The 13,076-nt window shown below is 39.1% G+C and overlaps 1 protein-coding gene across 14 annotated transcripts in view; it reads right to left on the bottom strand.

Moving 5' to 3' along the window:
- Positions 1–13,076, bottom strand: part of NF1 (neurofibromin 1) — a 246,780-nt gene that overhangs the window by 199,848 nt on the left and 33,856 nt on the right. For 10 of the 14 annotated variants that reach the window (XM_027862574.1, XM_027862586.1, XM_027862578.1 and 7 more), the window contains exons 2-3: positions 3,905–4,048; positions 2,105–2,200 (exon numbers count right to left, since the gene is read on the bottom strand). In XM_027862574.1, the coding sequence (XP_027718375.1) occupies positions 2,105–2,200; positions 3,905–4,048 (240 nt within the window). The remainder of the gene's footprint in view (positions 1–2,104; positions 2,201–3,904; positions 4,049–13,076) is intronic. The other 4 variants (XM_027862579.1, XM_027862584.1, XM_027862587.1 and 1 more) reach the window with 1 other exon arrangement.

Below are 13,076 nucleotides of genomic sequence, written 5' to 3'. Positions count from 1 at the left end.
TTTCAATTTCCATGTAGTAAAAACACCTTAGCACAGAGACAATGTGGAACAGAGTTGGCTCAGGGTCTTTGGTGAAACCATTGGTGAGCACCCTTCTGAGCCAAGGCCTCCATAGCCGTCCAGACCCTAGGCCATCACTGCCCAAGTGATTATCAATTCAGTCCCATGAGCTCATTTCCAAAATTCACACAAGTAGGAGAGAATAAAATTATCCTTTTCATTCTTACTCTGCTACCAGTTGTAATTAAATCCCTATCAGAGCAAGATGAAAATGTTCACAATTCAAGCTAAGATGAGTTAACCTATTACTAAGAAACTGTTACGTGATGGAAGCATTGACTCTGACACGAATTAATCCCTTTCAGTCATCCAAACTGAAATCTGGTAATTAAGAATGCCAGTCAGGCACAAGGACCAATCCTTCGAGATTTCTCCAATAGAGCTCATCAAATTAACCAAGGGAAGACTAGGGAGTTGTGGTCCCTGTCATCTGGCTAACCTAAGCCTAGTTTCAAGTATTCCCTCAGTACACCATCACTAACCATGGTGTCTTGATAATATTTGGCTCAGTTTTTAAAAAATTGCCTCCACTTGCTTTCAAACACATCTCCATCTACAAAGACAAATCTCAAAGTATTCCACAGAATCACTGGGATAATTTAAGGAAATTCAACAATGCAAACTAATGCTCTTTAAACATGTAAATTAAAGTTCTTATCCAAGATGCATCACACATCTGTTTCTATTTCCATTAAGCTGTCCCCAAGACATGAGGCAGTACTGTACAATGATCAGAGCCAGGAAGACTAGGATTCCAGCGCCACCTTTGTCACATAGCCCCTAGAGAAGGAACCCTGGGCAAGGTACAACTTCCCAATGCTCCCAGGGACCTTGCTAAGATTCTAACTCACAGATGGGCTCCCCCACAGGGTCATGGCAGATTAAGGCTCAGTTTACTACCCTGATGAAATCATAGCCATGTGTATTATTACACACACACACTCACAGGACAAAGTGTCATGGATTAGTCAATAACACTGGCCATAGTTTTTTGAAGTTCGTATCCACTGGCTCATACTTATTGAATATATATGCTTACTCAGAGTGGTTAGTGAAGAGAAAATTCTAAATAAAGGATCAGCCAAAAGTCCTAGTTAGCTTTGGACTTGCTTTTCTTTACCTAACTCAGGAAAGTGTTTTATAAACCAAGAATTCACTAAATTATAATAACCCACATTAAAAATGAGTTTCATTAAACACAGACGTATTCAATTAAGTAGAAATACACAACTCTGTGTTTCAAAGTAACAAAGACACTTGAGAAGCACTAATTTAAGAAGGTGCAAAGCTGTGTGGCTTTCCCACCCCATCCCCTAATCTACTCCTCCTCCACTTCAACTCCATATTGAGAATGGACAGCATTAATAAGAAGCTTTAAATAAAAAAAATTAAATTAAAAAAAAAAAGGCTGGCCCATTTTCTAAACCTGTTGATTGCCAATTTGAGAGAGAGTTAAATTATATAGATTGTTTAAATCCTACTTCCCCAGGGTAATAAAAAATGTCGATGTCCTAAAAGTAGAAATTAATTGACCTTCTACCCAAATATAAACAAAAATAATTAAATGTGTCCATATAATGATTTTGAATACTAATAAAATAACTTATTTTTATAGATTTTTAACAAGATCATAGTGAAAAATTTAATATAGTCATCTTTGCCATTCTGTTTTTAAATACAATAAACAAACTCATCTTTTTCAAAAATTAATAAAATAAAATGCTGACATCTTCATAAAATCTTTCCCAAAAGGCATGAATCTTTTTTAAAGAAAGGAGAAAAGTAGGTCAAATTTTTGTTCTGCTAACCCTGGTAAGTATTTTAACCATATGAAGAAAGCAACAATTACGTAATTGATGTGCTAAAGACAGGAAAATTATTTCCCTTTACACACATTAAATGTATGACCTGATCAATTCAGTTAACAAAATTTAAGTGCAATTAAAGTGTTCTAAGTACAAAGATATATCACTTTTCTCTGTACGCATACCTAAAACATTTGAATGCAGCTGATCAATTTCAAGATCGAATTCACAAGACTTACCAAATCACTTACCCCAGCAAGGCATTTTTCCAGTGTATCCAAAATAATTAACTGAGAGAGATATAAATTCTTTTCAGCAGCTTCTCCAAATATTCTCTGAAAGGAAAAACATTTGGAACACTAAATTTTAATAATGACTCTCCCCTGCCTACCTACTCTACCAAGTCTAAAAAATTAGATGTTCAATCAAGCAAAATTAACTCTTCCCTTTAATCTCTGGAGGGTTGGTTTAAATATTATGTCAAAAGTGAAAAATACTCATTTTCTCCCAGTTCTAGCAAAAGACAACCTACAGACTAATAATAATGTCGTTATTTAAAAGAATCATCCATTCTGTTGACCCTAAGATTTTCTTCCTGTTTGAATTTACAAAATCAGTCCCGTTTTGACCTAGGCACATATTTAACCTGGAATCCTGACATCATCACCTTATATTTAATCCCATTTTCACTCACACAGGTAATAAAGATTAAAATCTTTCATTGCAATAAACTATAATGCCACCAAGTATTACAAATTCAAGTTGTCACATTCTTTGGACTAGCTAATGACAACCTATGTGCAGGAGAATTTCATTCATTTAATAAGTACTCAATGAACACCAAATGGGTCCATTCACTATCCTGTTTTGGTGAGTAGAGATATCTTGTGAGCTTCCATTCTAACTGGGAAAAAGCATATGACAGTGATCAGAAACAATATAACACATACCCAAAAGGAAAATAATAGTCATGCCTTGCTTTGAGCACTAGAAGGGATCCTTAAGGAGTTGGGGCTAAAAAAAAGTCTGTGGTTACATATGTAAATGTACAAGAAGTGAATTAGTTCACAAAAATCTTTGGTGAACTCTTTCTTGAAAACAATGAAAACTACCACTCTCCCAATTTATCTGGTTCACATTTTAGGATTTTTACATGTAGAATTTGCTTAAAAAACCAAATACTTCACACATATGTGCCACATCTTTCCCAGTTCATTCATAACCAAAGTGTAAGATTGGAGTACCCTGGGGAAGCTTTCTGGAACTGCAAAGTTCTAAGTTAGGTCTGAAGGAAATGTTGAAGCAGCAAATGAGACAAAAAGAATTGACAGGGGAGGTGAGAGTACTGGCCAGGCCCCAGAAAAGAGGCTGACCAAGCAAGCTGGGAATGAGGGCCAAAGGGCAGCTGCCAGGGAGCAGCACAGTCTTCTTGTAGACTGAGGAGAAATAAGATTAGAAAGAGCCAATAGAATCTGGAATGCAGGGCAGAGGGAGCGATTTCATCAACTGGGTACCAGGGGAGTGGCATCAAGACAATTATCCTGGCAGCTGGGCCTTACCCTGGCGAAGGATCCAGTGTGGGCTCCAGGGTGAAGAAAGGAAACCCTACCATGGGCCCATAAAGATCAATACTACGCTGTAAATCTAGAACACTCTATTTCATTCATGATGCGTTTAAGCTAGATTTTGTTCCCACTCTGATATTTTTTAAATGAGTATGCTTAAAGTTCCAGAGGATAAAACATTTTAAAAATATATTCAGAAAAGGTTAGCAACCAAATCTCTGTATGTTTTTGAGTGGCCCTTAAATCATGTTCTGATCAACAACCAAGAGGGTCACCGTTAATAGATGAAGCTAATGAAAAACTTTAAATGAAAGAACAAGGGGGGGAATATGTTGCACCTGTGCTTTCCTACAAGACAGGCTAATTTATTAAACACTTTCTCCAGTACAAGTTAGGGGATAAAGTCCTCCCAAAATTATGCCATGACTAATATTCAAAAATACCCCCAGTAAAAAGAGCAAATCAAATACTTACCATATTGTTAACATTTTTTAAAATATTGGTGAGGCCACTTATAACCAGAGAAAACTTGTATTTGGAAATGTTGATAAGACACTCCTTGTTGTGTTCAGTGCTGACTTTGGTGTGTGTAGTCTGCTGTCCAGCTTTAATTGGAAGCTAAGGGGGAAAAAAATTAAGCTAGCATTGGTCATTACGGTTAACTACAATTTCATTGAAAATCATGAAGTTTTATTTAAATAAAAAAAACACCAACAAGTTCTTCCCTTCAGCCTCCCATTCTCTGCACCTGAAATACTGTTCTGCCAACTCCCTTCCACAGTTCCTGTTCTATCATTAACAACTTTCCATGGTTCTTAGACCTCTTCCTCGCATCTTCCTATACTCACTGAGACCTCGATTTCCCCAGAACAGACTAAATCCTTGGCCATGCATGTCCTCACACGCTGGCTCATTCTCTTTCCCTTCACTATAGTTTCTGATGAAGAGATGACCCTTCTCACCAAGGGCCTTGAAGCTAATGCCTCCATTCTCTCTACCAGGCCGCCCCTCCAATCAGATTCTCTCTCTCCCCACCCTCCCGCCCTCTACGTACTACAACCTTCTCTGCTGCCTATCAACACCTACAGTTATCCCCATCCTTAAAAAATTTTTAAAAACTTCCCTTGACCCTCGCCCTCAAGTTAAAGGATCACACATCTATAGCTGAAGGTTAAGGCACTATGCCCACTCTGGTGGCCACACAAACCAAGTACCCTGTATGCATGACAAAGTGCTTGTATGGGTTGACAAACACTCTGCAAAAGTAACACGTACACATCATAGCATGTTCAACTGGAATTCAATGGAACCACGTCAGTCACTGAATTATTTTACTTTTTATCATAAAAGATGGTCTGACAGAGTAGACAGCGCCAAGAAACCTGGATTCAAAAATCTGCTTCCAACTTTATGAGGTGAATGGGTAAGCTGGACGACAGCCCCTGGGGAAGACTCCCTGAGAGGACCCACCTCCTGAAGAGCTACTTCCTCCTTCTGCAGGCTGCCTGCTGGCCTGGCTCTGCCATCCTCCTGAGCCAGGCACCTCCTACCTCTCCCTCACCTCTGAAGCTCCCTTGTAGGTGTGGTCTTCCCCATTAGGCTGTCACCTCCTGGAGGGCAGATACTGCCTTTCTTTCCACTTCTGTTTGCATTCCTAGTGCTTACCAGAGGGCCTGACACACAGAAAGTGCTTAAAAAATGCTTGCTGACTGACTGTCAAACGCTAAAATTTAAGGTCCCTTCCAGCTCTAAATCTACAGTCTTTTTTATGCCTCAGAGAATTAAGGCTCAAATGAGAAGATGATCAGAGCTCTATGCTAACCTGAGAGTGCCACATCCACACGAGTTACACAGTTAAGCCCTTTTTTCATCCTCAAAATTCCAAACTCATTTCACTGGGAAGAACTATCTAACACTGTCCACATTAAAATGGGTGCACCCAGAAAACTTGCTTATAAGAACTGATGTTTTCCATTTTTTCTAACAGTGTATTTGCTACAAACAGAAGGCTAAGACTCTATGTCCAGTGCCTGGCACACAGTAGGCACTTAATAAAATGCGTATTGAACTGGATACTTAGAGCCAGTGAACTAATTCAAATGTACTACAAGTGACAACATTCTGTAGACCTGTCACCCTTTGCTAAACCGCTGACAGCTTACCAGATTTGATAGCATTTTTTACTTTTCAAACTTGACATGTTTTTTAATGTACTAATTAAACTGTATTTATACCTTGTCATCTTATGGCCAAAATATTAATTTTCTTTCAGTTTCATTAATTTTCACCAGTAAGAGCTCTAGCTCAACAGTCATACTGACTCAAAATGCAAATATTTCAAAGAATGAGAGGGGTCAGCACAAGAAGCATAACTGAGACCTTAAACACAGCAATGTGAACAGTAGAGAGTTTGTTTCTAGTTCTGCTTAGAAAATTCTGCAAAATGTCAAAGATTCATTTTTTCCATTGTGTGTAATTCACTCTGTTGTTAACAGGCCCCTTATACTCAAATGGAAAAATGAATTCTGCTAAAATTCATCTAATAATAGTTTCATCTAAAAATCAAAAACAAGCTTTTAGTTCAAACAAAATGACCCTGGAGGGGGTCTAATATTCTAGAATTCTCTACACAAGTGGAGAACACTGCCTGGATTATCTGAAATTTAGAAAACAGTGATAATTTTCATAGTATGAAGAGGAGCCAGTGTAGAAAGATGTTGCAAGGCAGGCCATTGACTAGTCACGTCCTGGAACTGTCTCTCTTCTAGGGAGGAAATCGTAAAATACTTCCCAGCTAAAGCTAGTCTTGCCTGGGCCCAGAGTCCTTTATGTCATCTTTAGACACCAACTCACATGAATAAATCAGTTTAGGAACCCGCATGGAATATATATTGAATATAGCAGCTTTTTATTACACTGTTGAATTTTGTACTCTTAACATAGTCAATCCTCAAGATTTATCATGCTCCTATGTGCCAGGCTCCGAGCAAAGCACTAAGAGTACAAAGCAAAAGCAATACAAAAACACGGTTCCGGCTCTCAAGGAAAGGCCATTCAGATGGGAATAAATAGGTACGTATAAGAAATCTACAAAGCAGACCCAAGGCAATCAGAAAGAGGTGGGCACTAGCATTGGGGGAGGAGGGAAGAAAGGCTTCCTGCAAAAGGTGGGCATGAGGAACTTTGTTCTGTGAAGTTTGGATTCAGTCAAAGGGCTTGAGGACCTAGAGGGCCACACATGTGGCCTTGAGGCAGCAGGTTCCCCACCCCAGAGCTGAGCCCAGAAGGAAGTCAGATCAAGTCAGAGGCAGAGGTGAGGAGACAGTCATTCTAGTTGGTGAAAACAAACAAACAAACATACATATCCAAAGGAGATGAAAGAGCGGATGTTGGTGGGTCATGCTGGAGGACCAGCAAGTACACCAGCACTGCTGGGAGACAACCAGAAAGATAGGAAGGGTCCAGGTTATGAAGCGTTTTTCACACTTGATCCTGAAGGGAATCAGGGGCCACTGAAGCTCACTGAGGAATGGATTGGGGGGGGGGGGGGGGAAGAAGGTGGGGTGACCTAGCTAGAGCGCCACTCCTTCATAACTGCATGGAGGAGGGGTTGGGAAGAGACCTTAAGTAGTTAGACCAATGACAAAGTTATTACAATTCTCCAGTCAACAAGAAGTAAGGAGGGCCAGAATTGGGGTTGTGACTAGGCCAGTGGAGAGAAGAGAGTGTATGCAACAGGTGTCACGAAGGCAGAAACAAGATACGCAAATGGACTGAGTATGAGGAGCAAATGAGAATAAGTCAAGGATGATGCCAACACTGTCTGGGAGACACGGGGAGGATGGTGACACCTTAGATAACATTAAGGAAATCAATTCAGAAGAGGAAAGCGTTTGTACACGTCATAGCTGGGGCCCCTACAGAATTTCCAGCTGGGAGATGTTCAAAAAGGCGATTAGTTAACCACGACAGCAGCTCTGCAGAGATGCAAGGGGCTAGAGACGGAGCTGGGAATGACCTGCATAAAGAGAACTGACCCGATGGGAGCTGCTGAGATGGATTCCCAAGAGAGAAGAGGTCCGGGACACAGCCCTGGAGAAAACCCACCAAGGCAGACCTGGATGAAGAATCAGCAAAGGACACAGAGAAGGAGCAGAGACAAGAGGAGCAGGAGAGAGTCTCATTACGAAACCCCAGAAAGGCTCGAGTGTCCAGGAGTAACTGACTGCCAAAGGCTGCAGAGAGGTCAAGAAGCAAACAGACGGAGAAAGAGTTGGCAATAACTTTGGAGAGGGGTATTCACGATCCTCCCCAATCGAGCCCAAACCACTTTTTAGTTTTCCTAAAAGCACATACTTTTCCCCTCAATCTAGAATAACCTTGCTTCCCTTTTATGTGTCCTATGTATCCACTCAAATTGGAAATTGAGGGGATGCCCATCAGTTGGGGAATGGCTGAGCAAGTTGTGGTGTACGAATGTAGTAGAATACTATTGTGCTATAAGAAATGATGAGCAGGCGGACTTCAGAAAAACCTGGAAAGACTTGTATTGACTGATGCTGAGTAAAGTGAGCAGAACCAGGAGAACGTTGTACACAATAACAGCCACGTTGTGCAATGACTAATACTGATAGACTTAGCCCTTCTTAGAAATGCAAGAATCTAAGACATCTCCAAAAGTCTCATGATGGAAAATTCTATCCACAAAGAAGAAAGAACTATGGAGTTTGAATGCAGATCAAAGCATACCATTTGCTCTTTTTTTTCCTTCTGTTTTGTTTTGTTTCCTCTTTTTCTTATGGTTCCTTCTATTGGTTCTAATTCTTCCTTACAACATGACTAATGTGAAAATATGTTTAATAGGAATGTATTGTATAGCCTGTATCAGACTGCACACCATCTTGGGAAGGGAGGTGGAGAAGGAGGGGGAGAAAAATTTAAAACTCAAAAGCTTATGGGAAATGATTGTTGATAAATCAAAAGAAATTAATAAAGAAAATTTTTTTAAAAAGTATCCACCCTAACTCAAATGTGTTCTCCACGAACACTGCACTGACCTCATCTGCACAGAAGATAGAAATCACTCCCTGCTTTGTACCTCCTAAATCATTTCGCATATTCTTCTCTTATCACCACAAATAATTGATGCATTTTGTTCTGACACATCAATCACTTCTAAAGAGCTGCCAAAGTTATTTTTCTTAAGCACACATCTGACCTACTCACTCCCCTACTCAATAAATACCGTGGCTCCCTATTGCATCTGGAACAAAAAAGAAATCTTTGTTTAGCTGGGGAAGCCCTTCACAACCTGGCCAGTCTTCTATCCTCATCAAACACCACAGCAGGTCTCCCACCACACTGCAATCTGGCCAAACTGGCCTTCTCTAAGACTCCTCCTACACAATACTTCATATTTCATCCATCTCTCACTTCCATGATTTCACACTGGCATCCACCATGACTGGAAAACATTCCCTTTTCACCTCTACTCCACATACATCATATGGGTTCTCGCTTATCTGTTCTTAAAGGCAAAACTCAAAGCACCACTTCTGGTGTTTCAAAGTCTACATCAATGGAAAGAACCCACAGATCTAGGAGAATATGGATTCATTTGAATGTTTTTGAGTTGGATACAAATTTTTTTCTTAATCTGTATTTTCTTCTCATTCTGGTTATTTTGTCCATGCAAAACAATTTTAATTTTACACGATCAAAAGTTACCTATTTTGACTTTGATAATTTCCTCTAAAATCTGTTCATGAGTTCCCTTTTCTATGCTAGTGAAAGATACAATCTTCTTTTTTTTTTTTTTTACATGTTTTTATCATGTAACCTTTCACATTTAGATCAATTATTCCTTTGAAACTTATTAGGGTATACGGCATATGATGGTGATATAAACCTGTTTTCTGCCAAACTTCTTTTTCAATTTTTCCAGTAGTTCCTGTCAGATAAAAAAAAAATCTTTCCAGTCAATTAATAAGCATCTATTAAACAACTACTACAGGCGCTAAGCACTGGAGATGCAAAGAAAGGTAAAAAAAAAAAAAAAAAAAAAGACAATCACTGCTCTCAAGGAGCTAACAATCTAATGGGAGAGAACACATGTAAAGAACCATGGACAAACAAGAAATATACAAAATAAATTGGAGATAATCAACAGAGGGAAGGCATTAGCATTAAGAGGGAATGAGAAAAACAGGATTTATCTGCAGCAGGGATATTGTCCAGTTTTTTTTTTCCCCATTATGAATATGTATATGTTATGTGATTGTGATGGAATACTATTGTGTTATAAGAAATGACAGGAGATCAACATCTCAAATTGTATACCAAGATAAGGTCAAAATGGGCACATGATTTAGACATAAATGGTCATAACATAAGCAAACTGGAAAAGCAAGGAATAGTTTACCTGTCAGATCTATGGAGAAGGGAAGAATTTATGACCGAACAAGAGATAGAGAAGATTATGAAATGCAAAATGGACAACTTTGATTATATCAGATTAAAAAGGTTTTGCACATACAAAACCAACATGACCAAGATTAGAAGGAAAGCAGAAAGATGGGAAACGATTTTTACAGCAAATGTTTCTGATATATGTGTTTTCTCAACTATATAGAGAACTGAGTCAAATTTATAGGAATACAAGTCATTCTCCAATTGATAAATGGTGAAAGGATATGAACAGGAAGTCTTCAGATGAAGAAATTAAAGCTATCTATAGTCATGTGAAAAAATGCTCTAAATCACTAGACATGCAAATTAAGACAACCTATCAGATCGGCTAATATGACAAAAAAGGGAAATGATAAATGTTGGAGAAGATGTGGGGGAAACTGGGATAATAATGCATTGTTGGTGGAGTTGTGAATGATCCAATCATTCTGGAAATCAATTTGGAACTACACCCAAAGGGCAATCAAATTGTGCATACCTTTGATCCAGCAATACCACTATTAGGTCTGCATCCCAAAGAGATTGTAAAAAAGGGGAAAAGACCCACATGCACAAAAATATTTATAGTAGCACTTTCTGTGGTGGCCAAGAATTGGAAATTGAGAGGATGCTCATTAACTGGGGAATGGCTGAACAAGCTGTGGTGCATGAATGTAATGGAATACCATGGTGCTATAGGAAATGATGAGCAAGCAGACTTCAGAAAAACCTGGAAAGACTTACATGAACTGATGCTGAGTGAAGAGAGCAGAACCAGAAGAAGACTGTATACAGTAACAGCAACCCTGTGCGATGACCAACTTTGACAGACTTAGCTCTTCTCAGCAATACAACGATTTAAGGCATCTCCAAAAGACTCATGTTAGAAAATGCTATCCATATCAGGAGAAAGAACTATGGAATCTGAATGCAGATCACAGCATACTACTTTCCCTTTTTTTTTCTTTCTAGTGATTTTCCCCTTTTGTTCTGATTTTTCCTGGACAACATGACTAATGTGGAAATCTGTCTAATAGGACTGTACATGTATAGCCTATATCAGATTGATTGCCATCTTGGGGAGGGGGAGAGGGAAGAAAGGGGGAGAGAAAAATTTGGAACTCAGAATCTTATAAAAGTGAGTGTTGAAAACTATCTTTCATGTAATTGGAAAAAATAAAATACCATTTACAAAAAAAAGAAAAGAAAAAGAAATGGCAGGAAGAGTGGTTTGAAAACCTGGGAAGACTTATATGAACTGACACAAAGTGAAGCGAGCAGAACCAGGAGACCACTCTACCCAGTAACAGCAATTTCGGATAATGAGCAACTATGAGTGACTTGGCTATTCTGACCAATGCGATGGTCCAAGATAATTCCAAAGGACTTGTGATGAAAAATGCTATCTACTGCCGGAGAGACAACTGATGGAGTCACATCAGTTTGTACATCAGTCAAGTACAGATTGAAGCATGATTTTTTTTTTCCAATTTCTTTATACATGGCTAGTACGAAAATATGTTTTACACGAATTCAAATGTACAATTAATATCACACATTTCTTCCCTTCTCAAGGTGGGGGAGGGGAGGGAGGCAGAGAAAGAACTAGAAACTAAACTTTTTTTTAAATGAATGCCAAAAATAAATAACAAATTTGTTTTTTGGGGAAATCTGTCATAGGAAGGAAGGCAGGGAGTGAGGAAGAGAGGGAGGGAGGAAGGAAGGGAGGGAGGGAGGAAAGAAAGAAGGAAGGAAGATATGCTTTGATCTACACTCTTAGTTCATGATTTCTCTATCTGGAGAGAGATAGCACATTTCATTGTAAATCTTCTAGAACTGTGTTGATCAGAATTTCTAACATTTGCAGAATTTTTTGTCTTTACAGCTCTGTTACTGTATAAATTGTTCTCCTGGTTCTGCTCACCATATAAGTCTTTCCAGCTTCTCTGAAACCATCTCCTTCATCATTTCTTAGAATCCAATAGTATTCAATCACATACATATGCAAAAATTTGTTCAATTATTTCTCAATTGATGGGCATCTCATAAGTTTCCAATTCTTTTTTGTTGCTGAATCATTTTTCAGTTATTTCAGACTCTTCATGACCCCATTTGGGGTTTTCTTGCCAAAGATACTAGAGAGGTTTGCCATTTCCTTCTCCAGCTCATTTTACCCATGAGGAACTAAGGCAAACAGGGTTAAGTGACTTGCCTAGGATCACATAGCTTGTAAGTGTCTGAGGCTAGAACTGAACTCATAAAGATGAGCCTTCCTAATTCCAGACCCAGTGCTCTATCCATTGCATCCCCTGGCTGTACTTCCAATTCATTGCCACCATAAACAGAGCTGCTACAAATATATTTATCTCTTTGGGGATGTAGCAGTATTACTACAGTAGCAATATTAATATTTCTGATAGTTAATTGCTAGTAGCAATATTGCTGGGTCAAAGGCTATGTACAGTTTACTTGCTTTCCAGAATAGCTGGACCAGTTCACAGTTCCATTAACAGAGTACCAGTGTGCCTATTTTCCCACAGCCTTTCCAGTATGTGTTATTTTCCTTTTTTGTCAACTTAGCCAATCTGATGGGTATGAGAATGGTACCTCAAAGTTGTTTTAGGGGACAGCTAGGTGGTGCAGTGGATAGAGCACCGGCCCTGGAGTCAGGAGGACCTGAGTTCAAATCTGGTCTCAGACCACACATTTGACACTTACTAGCTGTGTGACCCTGGGCAAGTCACTTAACCCTAATTGCCTCATTAAAAAAAAAAAAGATGTTTTAATGCGCATTTCTCTAATTATTAGTAATTTAGAGCATTTTTTCAGATAGCTATTGAAAGCTTGGATTTTTTTCCTCTGAAAATCAAAAGGCTAGATTTTAGAAGTTGGGATTTTAGGTGGGACTTGAAGAAAGTCAGTCAGAGGCAGAGATGAGGAGGGAGAGAATTTCATGAATGGTGGACATCCAGCGCAAAATGCACTGAGTGGGAACAGAACAGCTTGTGGCTAGAACAGCAAGGAAGGGAGTGTCAGGCGACTATCAAGTATCTGGGAGTGAAAAGAATATAAGAAGAGTGGAAAGGAAATTGGAATTGGAGAGGGGGGAGAATGCCTTTGAATACCAAAGATTTGGAGTTTAGGAAGTGGTAGTTGTGTGTGTGTGTGTGTGTGTGTGTGTGTGTGTGTGTGTGTGTGT

The sequence above is a fragment of the Vombatus ursinus genome, unplaced genomic scaffold, assembly GCF_900497805.2.
Source record: "Vombatus ursinus unplaced genomic scaffold, bare-nosed wombat genome assembly UNPS02014768.1, whole genome shotgun sequence".
Classification (NCBI taxonomy): domain Eukaryota; kingdom Metazoa; phylum Chordata; class Mammalia; order Diprotodontia; family Vombatidae; genus Vombatus; species Vombatus ursinus.
This window is presented reverse-complemented; position numbering and strand designations above follow the sequence as displayed.